This window comes from Podarcis filfolensis (genome assembly GCF_964270895.1).
Source record: "Podarcis filfolensis genome assembly, chromosome: 8".
NCBI lineage: Eukaryota > Metazoa > Chordata > Lepidosauria > Squamata > Lacertidae > Podarcis > Podarcis filfolensis.
The window spans coordinates 26962258-26981248 of NC_139611.1; the positions used below are offsets into that span (position 1 = coordinate 26962258).

General features: G+C 44.8%; 1 protein-coding gene across 4 annotated transcripts in view; it reads left to right on the plus strand.

Moving 5' to 3' along the window:
* The first annotated feature begins 254 nt into the window (after positions 1–254).
* The window catches only part of ACOT7 (acyl-CoA thioesterase 7), a 65285-nt gene continuing 46548 nt past the window's right edge, over positions 255–18991 (plus strand). Inside the window, exons 1-2 of one of the 4 annotated variants that reach the window (XM_083628892.1) lie at positions 255–534; positions 17590–17707. In XM_083628892.1, the coding sequence (XP_083485018.1) occupies positions 452–534; positions 17590–17707 (201 nt within the window). In that variant the 5' untranslated portion in view covers positions 255–451. Of the gene's footprint in view, positions 535–13501; positions 13602–17589; positions 17708–18991 lie in introns of those variants that run through there. The other 3 variants (XM_083628891.1, XM_083628893.1, XM_083628894.1) reach the window with 3 other exon arrangements.

Consider the following 18991-nt stretch of genomic DNA (forward strand, 5'->3'; position numbering starts at 1 on the left):
AGCCGCCTAATCACGCCAGTTTCTTTTAGGGGGGCACTCTACCCCTGCGCACCTCTATGGCGCCTCCGTCGCTTGGCAACGCTTCTCCTCGCGTGTTCCGTTCGGAGCCGGAAGAAGCGACCGTCGACTTCCCTAGAGACCGCGACCTCTCCTACCTCCCCCTCCTTTCGCTCTTTTGTTGCCGTCACGTGGGCAAGGGAGGTGGTCGCTCGGCGGTTTGAAATGAGGCGAGAGCCTGGCCAATGAGGAGGGAGTTGGGGGCGGGTGGGCGGCGGGCAGGGAAGAGGTGCCCGGAGCGGAAAGCCAATGGCGGCGTGGGAAGGCGTGTTCTACTTCGGGAGGCACCGCCCCTCCGTTGCCTTCCCTCGGTCCGCCTGTCAGTCATTGAGTCGGTCGGCCGGTTTTTCTTGCTGCGGTTCCTGTTGTCTCTCCCGCCATCCTTGCTTCCCTCATGCAGCTCGCCAGGGGCCCCGCCAGCGGGGAAGCCGCCGCCGCCTCGCCAATCTCCGGCCCGGCCGCCATCCAGATCAGCAGGTACCGCCGCCAAGAGCCACTGGGCTCGTCCTGTCAGGAAAACGCCGCCTCCCCCCGGGGGGTGGGGGCTTTGCCGTGGAAGGTGTAGAGAGAATAAAAGGGCGGGTGGGGGGAGAGGGCGCCTCTGGGCATGTGCAGAGGGCCTGGGGAAAGGAGGGCTCAATACCACCATTAGATCCCCACCATTTCTTCCAGATGACACACCACACATTCCTTCTAGTGAGATGCGATATTGGACTGTACCCATCTAAACCTTACTCGGAATAGACCCATGGAAGTTTATGAGCCTAAATTGGGGGAGGGAGAGGGCCTCTGGGCACGTGCAGAAGGCCGCTTCCCTCATCAGGGGGTGCTCGGTACATCTGTTTGTAAACTTCACACCCCCACCCTTTTTAGCCAATTGACACCACAAATACAGCTTAGTGATATGCTATATTGGGTCGTATCCAGCTAAGCGTTACTCAGAGTAGAACCATGGATGTTTATGGGCCTCAATTGGCCCTGTCCCCATTAATTTCAGTGAGCGCACCCCAACTTGGGCTTATTTTGGATTTGCCCCGTTAAAATGATGTAATACCCTAAAATACCAAAGGAGCTGAAATAGAGCATCGCCTCTGCTTGAAAGAGAAGAAGTCACCAGGACCAAAATCAACAGGAACAACCGACCCACGAGTTGCTTAAGGCCAAGAGCAGGTTCGGGGTTGTGTCCGATGCTAATCCTATTTGGAGCAGACTCATTGAGGTTCATGGACATGACTTAGAGTCATTAATTTCAATGGATCTATGCTAAGTGGAACTTTGTTGACTGCAACCCTCAGTATCACTTCAGCCAGTGAGGCCTTGCAGAACAGATATGTTGGCGACCAGCTTGAAGAGCATTAAAGGGGATTTCGACAGATTCATGGAGGAGAAGGCTAGATGACTAGACATGATTGTTGGGTTTTACCTCCACTGTCTGAAGCAATGTGACTGAATAGCAGCTGCTGGGAATCACAAACTGGGAGAGTATTGCTGTGCAGTCAAATCCTGTTTGTGAGCTTCCTGCTGGGGCAATTGAGTGGCCACTCTGTGAATGGGACATAAAAAGCGCCTGCTGGATCAGGCCAGAGGTGGCCACCTAGTCCACTGTCCTGTTCTCACAGTGGCCAACCAGATGCATGTGGGAAACTCACTAGCAGGACCCAAGCACAAAAGCACTCTCCCCTCCTGTAGTTTCTAGCAACTGGTATTCAGAAACATTGCTGCCTAGATAATCTTTTGATCTGATCCAGTAGGCTCTTCTTAGGTTCTTGTGAGTCTATCAATGACTACTACATATGGTGGCTAGATTAAAACATCTGGGCTTGGAGGCAGTGTAGCTCTGAATGCCAACTGCTGGGGATTGTGTGGAGAGGCTGCTGTTAGACTCAAGCTTGTGGGCTTCTGGAGCATTTGGTTGGCCACTGTGAGACCAGAATACTGGACTCAATGGGCTTTGTTTGGCCTAACCCACATGTCCAACTTATTCTTATGTTTTCATTTCCACCCGACATTACAGCACTACAAGGAAGTTTGGGGAGTGTCTCTGGGAAGGGCACTCCATGGCAGTGGTACTATGCCAGTCAAAGTTCTGCTGCTTTGAGAGTGAACCCACTTAGATTGCTGTTAATTTATGTAGTGAGGGAAGTGGCACTTGTATGCTCAAATGTTGTCTTATCTTCAAGGTGTGGCTGTTCAGAGGGTACGTCCTTATTCATCCACCCTCTCTTGCTATCTATCAGTGTTGGAAGAGGAAAGGATTCATGGAGATCAAATTGAATTAAATGGGGCAGAAGACTGGTGGCGGGATATAGGGGTTAAGTTGTTGGCATGGTAAAGTCAGTTGTCACTATGAATTCTGACAATCCCAGATTACTTTTGTGAACATCCAGAAATAGAAAAATATTTTCCCACTATGGACATTTAGCATTAGTATGCAATGAATGCTAACGCTTTGCGTGGGACTTCCAAGATGCTAGTATATGCCATATTTCAGAATTCACTCTAAAGTGCCAACATTATAAATCAGTTCAAAAAAGTTATTATTGTGTAAATTATGTAAACACCTGAGCCTGATGGGGATTGGCAGGAGAAGAACAGAGAGACAGTGTGGTGTAGTAGTTAGAGTATTGGACTACTAGGACCTGGGAGACCAGGCTTCAGATCCCCACTGAGCCATGATGAAGCTCACTGAGTAACCTTGGGCCAGTCATTGCCTCTCAGCATAACCAGTTGCTGGAAACCACAGGAGAGGAGAGAATGCCCTGTGCTTGGATCCTGCTTGCATGTTTCCTACCTGCATCTGGTTGGCCACTGTGAGGAAAGGATGCTGGAGTAGATGGACCACTGGCCTGATTTAGCAGGCTTTTAGTAAACTCTAAAGAGCCCATGTCTCAGTGCAAGGAGTCTGGCTTGATGTAATGCAGCTTTTGTTCTCCAAATGTGCTGGATGGGAGTTAAACTAAGACCAAGGTATTGTTTGTGAGGTCTAGGGGAAAGATCTGTTGCCCAATTTATTTCTGGGATTGTTCACCCACTAACAGATCAGATGTTTAGGAGCTGCTGTTAGATCCAGCCCTCAGTGGTGGATGGTCAGGTACTTTGTATGGCTTGCAGCCCTTTCTTGTTTATTTCACCTGGTGTGTCAACTGCAGGGGAGGAATTTGTCCACAGTCATCCACATCTTGATAACCTGCAGATCACATTACCGTAATACACTACCTCTGAAGGCTATCTGGAAACTTCAGTTGGTTCATAATGCAACAGCAAGGCTGGTGCCTAGTGCTGGTATTGAGGCTCACATCTCCTTCGAAAATTGCCCAGTGGATGCTCAAACCGTTTATAGGTCAATTCAAAAGTGTTGGTTTTACCCTAAAGATCTTTAAATTAAAGAGGCTCTGGGAAGTGGAGGCTTGGTGGACCACCTGCCCAATTACTGGCTCACCATCAGGTGTAGTGGAGGCCAAAAGGAGGGGGGGCAATTTATGGATGTTCCTCTCTACAACTCCCTCTCCTTATTTGGTTGCCAGGGCCTTTGCTGTTGGTTTTCAGCTTACTGGGAAAGATTTTGCTCTTCTTATTTGCTTTTAATGGTTGTGGGTTTTAATGCTGTTTCTGTATTCCCCGTTTTATTTGTGTTAGCTTGTGGTTCAGTACCTTTGCTGGAGAATCTTTCAGTGAGTGGGGAGGGTTATTATAGACAGTCTAATCAAACAGGTAATTTAATTATTATTTTATTTGTCTCCCCCCCCCAATCCCCCTGAGCCTCACTTCATACTGGCCACATTCACACCATACTTTTAAAGCACTATGATGCCACTTTAAATAGTTATACCCCCCCCCAAAGTTATGGGAGCTGTATTTCGTTGAGGATGATGAAAGTTGCTAGGAGCCCCTATTCTCCTCAAAGACCTATGGTTCTCGGTGTGATTTCACAATCACTTCCTCTTCTCAGGGAACTCACGGAACTATATCTCTCAGAGGGGAATAGGGTCCTCCTAACAACTCTCAACATCTTAAAAAAATACAGGTCTCTATGACTTATTAAAGTGGTATATCACAGTGCATGGTGTGAATGTAGCTTGGGTATTGCTGCTTGAACAGCGCTTATTGTCACTTAGATGGTAAATATTTTACTCAGTATTTTATGACCTGGAGGCATAAATTGTGTTTGCTCTGGGTGGGGACTAACCTATTTCTTCAGGGTTGGGTTAAAGAAACACACACGTTCCTGAGTGTTAATCTACAAATTGATGCTGTGCAGATTTGTGATGTACTGTAGTTTAGTTTCTCTCTACTACCATCCTGAGCTCTCCTGAAAATGGAGAAAGTCAGGCCTGCTGAATTTTCAGTGTGATGGTCAGCTTTTATTGAGCTGCTGTGCCATTAGCAAGATGTGGCGGCTGCAAAGTTACATTTCTCCTACTGGATTCAAACTATTGTCTTTGTGTATCCTCTCAATGCAATATTTGTGCTCTGATCAATGAAACCTACACCGGGAAATCACTTAAAGGGCTCCAGTTTTCGCCTTCCCTTGGTGTCATATTAGCAGTAGGCATAGGAGAATAATTACGCTAACCAGGCTGCTGCCACCTGTGAGGTTTTCTAATCTCCTTACTCTCTGGGGTGGGGTTTACACCAAAGGCACTTAAGAGATCTAGGAGAGAAGTTTGCTGCTCTCTGTATATCTGCTCTTCTCAGTTGTGCTGACTTGCTGGGTTTTCACTCAGCTTTTTGCATTTGCAGACTAAGTTTAAAATAAGTGCATTGGGAATTGCATTCATAAACATCTCCCTTGGGCTGTTGGCGTTTTAATTTATATCCTCTGGAAGCTTCTTTTTATTATTTCTTTATTTTTACTATGGCTTTTTTGTTTTAAACGTACCATTTCCTGACCAAGCCCAGTCCTCTTTACCTCTGGCATCCCTTTGCAAATCACTATATTTGCAGTTAAATTCAGCTGTTGGTTTGATGGTAAAATCTGCTTTGACACTGTGGTATTCCAATAAACAGAAACAGTGGACAGCTGGGTTTGAACAATCTGGCTTTAAATCCTGACTTTCTCAAGGGCAACGCAGTTGCATAGCCTTGTCAAAGCCACCAGCCCAATTCATAGCCTGACCACTGCAGTACATGTGTTGGTTACCTTGAGGCTGAAATACTGCAATGCATTCTCTGTGGGGCTGCCCTTGGTCCTAGTTCAGAAGCTCCAACTGGTAGAGAATGTGGTGGCCAGATTGCTGATGGGGGCATCTGGCTGAGAACATGGGACACCATTGTTGAAGCATCAGGCCTGCCTGCCCATCTACTACAGAGCCAGGTTCAAGGTTCTTGTATTAATTGACAAAGCCCTGAACATCCTAGGTCCAGGGTACCTCAGGGAGTGCCTAAACCCTTATATCATTTGCAGGATCATTCTTGGTTGTTCCCTGAGTTGGCAAGGCTCATTTGACAAAAACAAGTAATGTTGGTGTCATTGGCCCAGTCTTGTGGCACACTCTGCCTATAGAGATTCAGCAGGCGCCTTCAGTTTTAATCTATAAATGTCTTCTGAAAAAATGAGAAAGTGTGAATGCAACGAAGACATAGAACAGGTATGCATATCAGAGAGAGCCGAGATTAGCTGCAGATCCTTGATGACTACCGGTATATAGAAAATCCACATTTGCTCCTATGTAATGTGTGGACACTCAGTTATCCATCAGTAAAATGCAAATGATTGTGCCTTTAAAAAATCCAGGTGTCTGTGGTGTTTTGACTTTTTGTCTTATCTCTTCACTGGATTGGCCTAAATGTTTGTTGCTCAGGGCGCTTCCCAACAATTGTTGTTGTTTAGTCGTTTAGTTGTGTCTGACTCTTCGTGACCCCATGGACCAGAGCACGCCAGGCACTCCTGTCTTCCACTGCCTCCCGCTCATGTTGGTAGCTTTGAGAACACTGTCTAACCGTCTCGTCTTCTGTAGTCCCCTTCTCCTTGTGCTCGCAATCTTTCCCAACATCAGGTCTTTTCCAGGGAGTCTTCTCTTCTCATGAGGTGGCCAAAGTATTGGAGCCTCAGCTTCAGGATCTGTCCTTCCAGTGAGCACTCAGGGCTGATTTCCTTCAGAATGGATAGGTTTGATCTTCTTGCAGTTCATGGGACTCTCAATAGTCTCCTCCAACAATACGTACAGTAATGCAATTTAACGTTTGCTAACAATAGAAGTTTAGATTCAGCTTAACACAGGACGCAGAGTGAAAACATCTTAAAGCTGACACAGATTAAATGCCTAGGGCGGGGACAATATATTTATTCTGATAAAGAGCCAGTGTGGTGTAGTGGTTAGTATGTTGTACTAGGACCTGGGAGACCAGGGTTGAAATCCCCACTTGCCCATGAAGCTCACTGGGTGACCTTGGCCAGTCACTGCCTCTCAGCCTAACCTACCTCATAGGGTTGCTGTGGGTATTAAATTAGGAGGGGGAGAACCATGTAAGCCGCTGGTGAGTTGATCTAATTCTTTTTTTGACTGTTCAAAAACAGAGATTGGGTGAGTGCAGAAATAGTGTTACTTGGCATCCTTCAGTAGGACAAAAAATTGTTGGCTTGGATTTCTTTTTTGTAATGCAGGGTCTTACCAAGTTGGTTGCTCCGAATATGTATGTGGGGAAACTGCCTTCATAAAGGTTCAGGTGTGGAATAAGTAGCCAAAACGAAAACAAAAAAAAACAGGTTGCCTCTTCTAATCCTGCAAGCTGTTGTAATTTGTTCTGGAGTCTGCAGAGAAGGTCACCCTTGACCAAGTGCCTATAGTAGTGTTGTCTGGCAGAAGGTGAGCAGGCTCTGCCCTCTACAGGACATTTTTGGGAAATGTTCAAGAGCTGGAGGCAGGCTGCTGTTTTTTTAAAGGAAGCTGCCTTATGCAGCATGACCATGTCTTGCGTGGGGGTTATGTTTTGGCAATGGTACGTATATATAAGAAATGCCCCTGCACAGCCATCCTTACCTACCAAGCAAGAATGACTTGCTTACCAGGCTCTGGGATGCTCTCACAAGATCTCACGGGACTGTTCAAGTTCCTACAAGATTTTGTGAGCTCTGTAAGCAGTCTGAGAGCTTATCAGCTCTTTCCGCACCAGGAAAGCCCTGCTCTACAGGAGGTTTAAGCTACCAGCATGAGTTTGACCAAACTGCGGGAGGCAGTGGAAGACAGAAGTGCCTGGTGTGCTCTGGTCCATGGGGTCACAAAGAGTCGGACACGACTAAACAACTAAACAACAACAACACAGGAGGTTTTAAGTTCTCTACCTTGTGTGCAGTTAAATTGTGGAATTTCAGCTGCGCAAGTCTGCAATTTTGCAAGTTAATTGCACGCAAGAAGTAATCGTCAAACCTTTGGCCTGCTTAGTTCAGTCTTACCTACATTGACTGGCAGTGGCTCTCTAGGGTTTCGTGTAAAGCAGATGCTCTGCCACTAAACTGCTACAACCACTTCCCATTTATTTGTTTGCTACAAGGTCCTTGGATTGGTTTTCTGAGCCACTTTTCCATAAAATGTTTCTACTTCTAGGCAAGTGAGGATTAGTTAATTGTCAAGCTATGCTGTTTTCTTGTTTGTTTCATATTTTTATTTTGGATATGGCCTTTTCAAACAGAAAAATTACTGGTTGTGGTGGAACTCATTCAAGTGAATGAGCTCTCAGTCTTCCTCTGCTTTTGCATCTTTACTGTCTTGCTGAATGCTAGGAGCAGATTTCTATATGGTTGGGTGTCAGGGTTTTGGAAAGCACAATGCTTGTATTATATTGACAGCTGTTTATGTAGTTTCATGGATTCTTCTCTTCCACTTCTCGCTCCCCCCCCCCCCATTTCCTAATGATGGCTTGAAATCCTTTAAAATAGCATTTTGAAAGCAGGATTTCTTCCTCATCTCAGATTCTGGATCCTTTCAGGTTTGGGATGGGTGGATTGGCAAAACCCTTCCTTCTCTGGAACCTCCCGGACAGAGTGGCTTTGGGGAGGCTCTCTTATTGGGACGGGGGGAAATGGGAAGATTTCTATATTGCAGGCCAAGGTGGCTCCTGGCAGTCCGATCCTGCACACATTAATCTGGAAATTAAGCTGTCCATTTAGTTCAGTGCCACTTGCTCCTTTATCAGTGTGCCTAGGATTGTGGCCTGAGAGAGAATGTTTACAGTAATTCTTTTGTGGCTTTCCCTCCCTGGACTTTCATTTAACAGTTTCACGAGCTTGCTTAACTTGAATATCCCCTTCTCAGACACCTCCCTCCTGCACCTCCCATATTTCATGACCTAATGCTGATGGTGAACCCAGCAATGAGGTGTAACCCGTGTCCTAGGTGATGACTCATGCATGTGGGTATTTGAAGCCACATAATGAACCCAATAACAACTAATTAATGGTACCAAGCGTCCTTCATTAGACAGATACTTCATTCCTCTGATTTTGTTTGTTCATGGCTCAGCAGTTCTCCCTATTTCTACATTTTTCACTCCACCTCCCTTACTGTAACTTATCACTGGCCAGCCTACACGTTCCCTTAATTCCACCTTCTTTCATATTTTTTTGACCCCTTTCTCCCTTGTCCCACATTCTGTAAAGCTCCTTATAGGAATAGGCTCTGTGCTCGTTACCTGCTATCTAGCAGCATTCCGCTTTTCTCTTCAGCCTACGTTTTAGTATGTCTTCTTTGGCTCACAGAAGGAGTTAAACTTTATGTCACCATTTTAGAATGCAAAAGCCCTATAGCGGAATCAGGTGAAAGACCCATCTAGCCCAGCATCCTGTTCTCACAGAGTCCAAACAGATGCCCCATTGAGAAGCTCTCTTCCCACATGAGATTCCCAGCGGCTAGTGTTCAGAGGCATATTGCTTCTGACAGTGGAGAGAGAACATAGCAGTGTTAGAAACTCAGATATATAATCTAATCACCAAATGGCACATTAAACCTAGGTTACAGTCACCACAATGGAATGTCTAGGCACCATTCCCCCCAGTTGTTGTTGTTGTTTAGTCATGTCCGACTCTTCGTGACCCCCATGGACCAGAGCACGCCAGGCACTCCTGTCTTCCACTGCCTCCCACAGTTTGGTCAAACTCATGCTGGTAGCTTCGAGAACACTGTCCAACCATCTCATCCTCTGTCGTCCCCTTCTCCTTGCACCCTCCATCTTTCCCAACATCGGGGTCTTTTCCAGGGAGTCTTCTCTTTTCACAAGGTGGCCAAAGTACTGGAGCCTCAGCTTCAGGATCTGTCCTTCCAGTGAGCACTCAGGGCTGATTTCCTTCAGAATGGATAGGTTTGATCTTCTTGCAGTCCATGGGACTCTCAAGAGTCTCCTCCAGCACCATAATTCAAAAGCATCAACTCTTCGGCCATCAGCCTTCTTTATGCCCAGCTCTCACTTCCATACATCACTACTGGGAAAATAATAATAATAATAATAATAATAATAATAATAATAATAATAGAATAATGATGATGATGATGATAATTTCTATACTGCTTTACAGCACATTAAAACATCAAATAAAACAATCCAGAATAAAACTAATTCAAGCTTCCAGGAAAATCTTTCAGATGTTTCTGTAAGTGACATTTTGCTTTTCCCAGTCGCCAACCTGGCATCCAGAGATCTCCATGTTCTCACAATTGACCCGTGTTAGTCGGGGGGAAAAACACACATGGCTGATTTCTGACACTGGAACTTAGCCATAGTGGCTAGTAGCCATTGATAGCCTTATCCTCCATGAAGTGAATTCCATTGTGTGCTGTGTGAAGATGCACTTTCTTTTGTCTCTCCTGAAACTTCCAGCAGTCAGCTTCGTTGGATGGCCCTGAGTTCTAGTATTGTGAAAGAGGGAGACAAACATTTCTCTGTTCCCTTTTCCTCTTTCTTGGTTTTTATCCAAACTGGAAATCTCCAAGTGCTGTGAGCTTTGATCCATCTTTGTGATCATTCTGGTTGCCCTTTTTCAAACCTTTCCCAGCTCTGCAGCATCCTTTTTGAGGTGAGGAGATTCTGCCTCCCATTTTTGTCATTGTATTTGAAATATACTCAAGAGTCGTAAAGTGATTTCATGCTCTTTATTCAGCTCATAGTGGTGAGGAGGAATGAATGAAAGTCCCCTCAAAGCATCTGCTTTATATACATTATTTACACAATGGGCTGCACATGATTGGCTAATTCCGGAATTCTACTGTAAGCCAATCAGGTTGTGGATTCACTTCTATCTGGAGCATGATTGGGTGGTTCCTGCCAACCAATCATACTGCTGCATTGTTCTAGGACCAATCAGACTGCTGCATTCTGAATCCTATTGTTCTAGGACCAATCAGACTGCTGCCTTTTGGATCCTATTGTTCTAGGACCAATCAGACTGCTGCAGTTTGGATCCTATTCAACTCAGTACATAACAGTATTATAAGTTACCTGAAAACCTGCTTTAGCAACTGAAGCAATAGGCTAAGTCATCTGATAATAGTATTTTAATTGGTAGTTGGCTTCCAATTAAAGGGAGGTACATGATACTTCCACTTTCTAAACAGTTTGCTGTTGAACATTTATTTCTCCAGAGCTTCTGGTTAGATGTTAAAGCAGTTCCCTGAACCAGGGAGACCAGCTATATGAATTGTCAACCATCTCCTGTTTCCTAGGGAGAGGTCAAGCCTCTTTGATGGTTGTTTTTAGAGTCTGTTGTTGTCTGGATTCAGAGGAATTCTTTTTGTGTGTGTATGTTCTTCTGTCAATAGCGCAAGATCAGTTTGTTCTCTAAATTCATGGCTTGTGGCACTGACGATGTTTGTGTAGGAGATTTCCAGACACTATATGAAGAGCAATATAGTTATGTGTGTGAAGGGAGCAGAGACATCACCTGGGCACCACTTTCTGTACCTGAGCGGTCACAAGTTTTAGAGCAGCCATGCTGAAGATGTGGCGGGAGGTGGGAGCAAAGCTCTTCCAGCTGAATGCGAATCTTGGGAGGTAAGTGATCAGGTGTGAGTATCCTGCAATTTAAGCTGCCCTGGTATGGGAGTAAGGCTGGGTGCTGTCTTGGGTAGTGGGTTGGCCTTGGGCTAGCCAGTTAGAACTTGCATCTTAGATACACATTCATCAGGTGGCCTTTAGGGAAATATTCACATCTTTTTTGGAATTGGGTATCTAGCCTGGGAGACCAAGGAAGTGAATGGCACTGCCTGTCCTCAGCTTTGTGGGTTATAGATCTTGTAGTGTCAGATTTACATATGTAAAATGGAAGAGCCCACCCCACCATGGGGGAGTCCCATATGTAAGTCATAGGTAGAGATTCCCCTTCCCTTAAAGTCTGAGACTGGGAGAGTACTCTAGCCTCAAGCTGCCACAAAGAAAAGGGAACTGTAGTTTTTAAAAAGGTTTTTGGGAACCGCGGCTCTGTGATGGGTAAACTATAGTTCCCAGGATTATTTGTGGGAAGGATGTCCAAAAAAAGATTCTGTCAGTTGATTGTTCAAATGTTTTTGAATAATAACACAGCTATATTTGAATCATTACAATTATTAGAACAGGAAAGACAAAATTTAATCAGTACTTAAGCTAAGTTGACTTCATTGTTTTACAACTTTTGAAAAAGTAGACCTATTGAAATTAATGGATATGACTAACTTAGATCTATTGATTTCTGTGGACCTACTCCATGTAAAGCTTTGGTGGATACGGTCTGGCAGGATACATTTTTTAATTAAAAAATATTGAACAACGTTACACACACACAGAGAAACAATCAATAATAACAAAATAATGTAAGTTCAGTGCACGGAGCTCTTGATAATAAAGTCAAAAGAAAAAAATCAGGAGTGAATGAAATGGACACAAATAAAATTATAAATGGGGTATAAGACACAACTTATACTGTACAATGATGAGAAAAAATGTCTTGCCTGTTTATAGATCTGGTCAAATAAAATTGTATTCTGAAGGGATTTGCCTGTCTGACTGCATTGTCATATATAAATTTAATAAAATAAACAAATATTGATTAAAAATAACCCACAAGCAGAGGTGCAATCAGAAGAATCAGTGTCTTCCTAGCCAAAGGAAGATTACATCTCAATATCTCTGAAATAGCAATGAACATAACTTTCTTGAACCAGCTATCTAGGGTGCAGCATGAAGCGTCTTCCCAGCCCTGAGTGATGACTAATCAAGCTGCTACCAGAAGATATACAGTTTACTGTTTACATATAGGATCTGCATTACCTTTATCAAAAATAGGAAAAATACATACATGTGAGCCAAACATTCTAGGGTAAAATACTACTGATGGAAGACTCCCCACCCCCACCCCAATGCTGGCAGAGACAGTCTAAAAGGGTGGATAGACCAGATCTTCATCCATTGAGATACCTCAAATTGTTCCTTAAGATCCGGCTCCCATACCAACTTTACATAGGGTGAAAATTGTAATAGTAAAAGTAGAGTGTGATGCCATTCCCCTCTGGATGGCCTGTATAAGGAGGAGCTCAAAAGATGTGTTTTTTTATGAATTGTCCAGTCTGTTGAACCCTTAACCCTTCAAGCCAGTTTCCCAATTGCAAGAGGCATTTCTATGGCATGGGTACCTTTGCCCTAGAGAGCAAGTTCTCCAATCAAAAGGGAAGAACTGCACCACTTCTTGATGGCCCTCCTTCAGGCCTCCTCCCTTGCTCCCACTCCTTTTTCAATTGATGGCTGATGGCGTGCCAGTTTGGATCATGAAGGGAGGAAAACTCTCTGTCCTTCATTTCTCAGTCTTCCCGGTGGGAGAGCAATCAGCCCCCCACAAACATCTCCTCCTTTTCTTCTTTCTGCTGTACCTGTTCCTAATCATAGAATCTCAGAATTGTAGAGCTGGTGCAGCAATGGTTTTTATTTTTAAGAATATTTTTAGCCTCCCCTTCCTCGCCAAGCAACCTGAAGAATGTAGATCCTTAAGAATTTAAGGTGAGGGGAGTTCAAGCTTTTACTTACTTGTGGGTGGGAATTTCTCTTTGTCCTCTTGCTAAAAGTATGTGAACAATTTGTCCCTGCAGAGGACCAAAGTAGAACTTCTGCTAGCTTGATGAAGGCAAAGGTCTGCTTATCTTCCTGCAGCATTTTTCCATGGGTTCATCTCTCAGCACTGTTGCAGTGTTTTAGAACAACCACCTCTACAGCAGCCTTTCCCAAGCTGGTGCCCTCCAGATGTTTTAGGCTACAAATACTTTTTGGGTGGGGCTGATGGGAGTTGTACTCCAAAACATCTGGAGGGGGATACCAAGTTGAGTTAAGGCTGCTGTACGTGAACACTGTCAGTCATGTAGCTGGGTTTCTCCCTTCTCCTTTTGTATGAGACCACAGGGTGTCTATGGTGACTCATTCTGCAACTATGTTGGGGACCAAGGCAGGAAATCCTCTGAGGGGGAGGCGGGTGTGTGTGTGTGTGTGCCAAGCCTAGTGCAGATAATGCCATGAAAATACCAGTTCAGAGTGCTTTCTAACAGAGATGAGGACTCTCTCTGTCTCCTCCTCGGGATGCAAGGTCGACTTATCTGGTATGACAACCTTCATACTTTTTTTGTAGGTGCTGTGTGGTTGAAATCTGTGGATTGACCCTCCTTTGTGATCAGTTGCTTCTCTAGGTCCCAGTCAGGCACAGTGCCAGACAGTAGATATAGGAGAAAGAAGAGCAGTTAGTTGGCTTGCAAGAGTGGCTGGGACTTCAAAAGGAGGAATATGAATCAAGGATTATGCCATGATTGAAAAGGATTTGACTTAAAGCCTGTATATACAAGAAGACAGGTAGTTGGGAAGGGTGAATTGGGGGCTCTAAATACAATTAGGCTGCAATTACAGCAGGTGGAATGGGGAGGAAGAATGGCTTTGGGAGCAAAGACTTTTGCAAGGGTTTTTTTTTTTTTTTTTTTTTTTTACATTCAGAACCTTATTTTCAAACATCCACTTTCTGGGACTCCCCCCTTCCCCCACCCCTACCGTATTCCCCTTTCATATTGTTGTTTCCACAAGTTCTGTTTCTGATTTAAAGCACAATTTATATACCCCATTGTTCAAATTTAAATTTATACAAACCTTATGCAACACCCTTGATAAAAAAAAAGCAAAAGATCTCTCCCCATAGCCCGCCCCCTTTTCTTTCCACAATGTCCCCCTTTTTTCCCATTAAAGTAAAAGCACACAGAATAAAAGTATAAAAAAATAAGAAATATATTAGAAAAAAGAAAACCAATTCAGAAAATAGTTGCAAGCCTTTGGATTCTAATTCTCCCTCCCCTTCCCCGGTTTAATTTCCCTTATCCTCCAATCTATGTTTCCAGCCTGGAAGTCTTAAGTCCATCAATCCCATTTTTCCCCCAACTCCTTGCAGAATTATTTCCCATTTTTAGGATTACTTTTTAAAAATTAATTCCTAAATCTTTAAAAATGTCAAATTATAAAATTCCCCCCATTGTTCTTTCAAGGTTATAGTCCAGCTTCCTCTTGTTCCGCTGCTAAAACTTTCTTATTCAGAAGTTTAGTAACTCTACATGGGTTGTTGTTATTCAGGAACAAAAACTTGCGTTCAGTCCCTTCCTTCTTCAGTAAAGTATTCTGTTGTCTCCTTTTAGTCTAAACACCCTGTAGACGAGATTCAGTTTCAGTTTTGCAGCTTTCCCAGGAGATAACCAGTTCTGTGAAATTCCGAAGTGTTGTATTTTTCCCGGCTTACGCCCATCTTTGTAATGTCCCGAAGCTCCTCTAGGGGGGTTGTTGTAACTTTGTTTCCAAAAATCCGATTGTTCTCCGTATTTTCGCCATTTTGTATTCAAGTCTTAACAAATTATATCAAGTTGTAACAAATTTGACCAGCAAGGTCCTTGTAATAAAATCCTCTTTAAAATTCCGACTTTGACAGCTACTTTGACAGCTGTCAAAATCACCGGCTCTTTTCACCAGGCTCACTCCTCAATCGCCCCGGTTCCCAGGGAGGGGGGTGCATTTTCCTTCTCCTTCAATTCTTCCTCCAGCACAATTCTTGTACTTTCCCATCATGGAATTCTTGATTTTAGCAAAGATACCGTTCTTTTTGGGCCTTGGCTTCCCAATCCTTGTTTTAAAATGTCTACAATAGGGAGGGGGACTGACTTCCTTTTTAGATCCCCCCCGCTCGTCTCAAATCCAAAAAATTTTTCTTCTTTTAAACCCGATTTCCAATTTACTCACGGGTTGTTGTTAAAAGTCCAAATTCTCAATGGAAGAAGTCAGCGCTCTCCGCCGGATGGCATGCGGCTTCGCTCGGCAGGGATGGCAGAGGACTCAAAGCACCACGCTTCTCCCCGGCACCCGATCCGTAGCCTTTAAAAAGGCTCCTTCACGAGTCGGGAGGGCGCTAGCGGTGCTAGCCGAGTCTCCAAGTCCACGGCCCCCGTGGCCGTGGTTTCTAAGGGTCCCCGCATCGCCGGTGCGGTAAAACCCAGCCCCTGCCGAGCCGGCTCCCTCCGGAGCTCGGAGGGAGTCCGCCATTCGGCGATGGCGCCAACCCGGAAGACAACCTTCATACTTTTTTTGTAGGTGCTGTGTGGTTGAAATCTGTGGATTGACCCTCCTTTGTGATCAGTTGCTTCTCTAGGTCCCAGTCAGGCACAGTGCCAGACAGTAGATATAGGAGAAAGAAGAGCAGTTAGTTGGCTTGCAAGAGTGGCTGGGACTTCAAAAGGAGGAATATGAATCAAGGATTATGCCATGATTGAAAAGGATTTGACTTAAAGCCTGTATATACAAGAAGACAGGTAGTTGGGAAGGGTGAATTGGGGGCTCTAAATACAATTAGGCTGCAATTACAGCAGGTGGAATGGGGAGGAAGAATGGCTTTGGGAGCAAAGACTTTTGCAAGGGTTTTCCTCTCCCATGGTTGGGGCTGAGGGAGGAGGAAGAGCTACAGAATAGAAGGTGACTGGCCGGACAACAGAGGTGGGAAAATATTTCATATTCCTAGGAGTTGTTGACACCTTTTCAAGCTCCTTGGCAACCTGTTGCCTGGATTTTTTCCTGGTTCAGAGACTTCTTCCTGGGAAGAAAATGGTATGCTTCATCTTGACTCATTTTGAACATCACTTCAGTGATCTTCCAGACCGTGTGGCTGATTTGCTTATACATTTCCAGTTTGGCCTGACCGTTCTTTACCATGATGTCTGAATCAGATGAATTATGTTTAGCATGAGCAATTAATTTGCTTCCAAACTATGGCTTGGTAACTGACTTCACATCAAGGTTTTGTGGCAAAAATGGTTTACATTTCAATCATGAGATTAAATTTTACAGTTTGCAGCAGCTCCCAACCTTGGCCATTGAGAATATTAGACTGATATCCTTGAAAGCAGACAGTTGTTGTTAAAAGTGTCCTGCCCCAAAATGCCTTGCTCCAGAATTCAGTCCAACATCAGACATGAGAGAGGTTCTGACCTGAGGAGAGACCCAAGGGCCATCATGATAGACTGGCCTGTAAGAGATTGATTCTGCCCTACAGTTCCCTACAGCCGCTGCTGTGTCTTTTGTTCCTGGCTCAGAACCTGTCCTTATCTCGTGTTTCAAGATGCAGCTTCAACCATTCAGTTTTCTATTACTTCTTCCTGTTACTCTTTGAGAATTTCAGTAATTCAAGGACTACCAGAGCACCTCTGGGGAAACATACCTATGCCTTCTCTCTTTCCATGGTTCAACCGGTGACCCAAATTGGGGAGCAGCAGCTGCTTGGTCCAGTTCTTCCCTGACCTAATCCTTCCCCCCACTCCTAAATCTGGCAGGAAGTTAATCCACAATTAGATATTATAGGATTATAGGGTGTCACTCTTGAGGGTGGTCCAGGTTAGAAATGAGAGGAAGATTGTGTTCAAAACTGGAGTAGTAAGTACTGGCAATGTCTCATGCAGCTTGCTGATCCATGTAGCAGGTGCCCTCTGCTGGTCTTTGCACCTGTGAACCTGTCTACGCACTTGGGTTACCTATGGAGGTTGGCTCTGTTTTGTCCTCCATTGGAATAACAGCCTATTCCTACCTCTTAATGGTGACGCAGATCATTAATAACATTATATTCTTCACAACTGTGAGCAGGGCAGTGGGATGGGGTAAGTGAAGACAAGCTGCTGCAACAATTAATTATAATGTTTTTCACTGCTCCTGCTCAGGCTGCACAGACAAAACATTTTGGTTCCTGAAATTCATTCTGATTGTGCAGATAAAATATAACTGATAGTATTGTATAGGATGTGGTATTAGTGTGTGAAAACAGTGAAGATCCATTGATACCCAGGCATGCACACCAGATGGTGGAGATGTCAGGCGCCATTCTGGTGCCCAAGCTTCTTCACTTGGTCGCGAGTGGCTGATAGCCAGGTGCAAAATGCACCTGGCCGCTGGCTAATTTTGAACACTGCAGTCCAACATCATCTGTAAGGTGCCATGTTGTTGACACATGTTCTGTCTCTTCAGCTGAGCTAGAGCCGACTGCCTCTTTATCTGCCTCTTTATCCTCTTTTCTCTCTGTAGGATTATGCGCCCTGATGATGCCAACATTGCTGGGAACGTCCATGGAGGGACCATATTAAAAATGATTGAGGAGGCAGGTGCCATCATCAGCACTCGGCACTGCAACTCTCAGTCTGGGGTAAGTACTCTGCACATGTTCAAACAGTAAAGCTGTTTGCAGCCATGATATACGGAGGAGCCTCTTCCCAGTGATGCCTTCAGTATTAGTAGCAGGCAATTGTGGAATGGGGCAAAGCTGCAGGAGCAAAGCCTTTTTGCCTCCCTGCGCCTCCGTTGTAGATTGAAGTGCCTGCTCTGCATGTTAAGGTTTATAATGTTCCTGTCTTCTTTTGTTTTATTTTTCAAACTGTCATATAACAGTTTCCAGCTTAATAACAAGGGAGTAGTAAAAAAGATAAGTAAATTTAAAGATACATGACATGGGAATACAAATTCCAACTTCAGCAAAAAAGAAATGGAATAGAAAAGATCACAAGAGACATTTGTCCACTACCTAACCCAGTGGTTTTCAACAGATGTGCCATGGCGCCCTGCAGCACCTTGAATGATGATTGTGAGTACCGCGGGTGGGGGAAGTGCTGTGCAACCATTGCCGTGCATCAGCCAAAAGAAAGCAGGCATAAGAAAAAGTCTGGACCCTGCGCTCCTACGCAGGATTAGGTCCCATGTCACCTGTACGAATTTATTTCCGAGCTAAGCACGCCTGGGGCAGGGCTGCCAAGCATTTTGGCCTTGTTCAAACAGGAGGGATGCAGGAACGAGGCAGCAGGCTTGTAACGTCCCAGAGGAAATGTGGGCTTCACCTTTCACTGTAGATGCTGTTCCCCCCCAACTTTTGGATCCACGCTGGCTGCGCATGCGTGCTCATGCTGCTTACTCACCTGCTGCCAGAGCCCTGTGAAAGTGCGGGGGGGGGCAGGGTCAACAAAAGCAGTGTCCGCGCCCATTATGCCCCTCCTTCTTCTTCACCTTTAGTGGGGGAGGGGTGTGGTTGTGAGATAAAGCTGAGGGGGAAAGACATCTGCCTCCCCCACCCACCAACTGACCAAACCTGAGCCCTAATCCATAATAAAAAGGTCTGATATTTATTTATGCAAGGGCAGAAACAACAAATCCAGGTTCTGAAATGGACACTGACCTTCTGCCACCATGATTGGAGAAAAGCCCGAGGGTGGTGGCTGCCTCTCCTCTGTTTCCAAATCTGTCCTTTTAAACTTATTGGATGACCAGAATTCGTGGATAGCCACCCTATTTTATCAATTTCTTCCTTTTTAAAAAACAAACCCCAAATGTAATCTATGACTGGCCAGTAGGTGGCAGTGATAGATAATTAGAGGGGAATAAAGAGTGGGGGACTCCACCAAAGTTGGAGATGGGATTCCAGTCTGCCAAAGAGCTTATT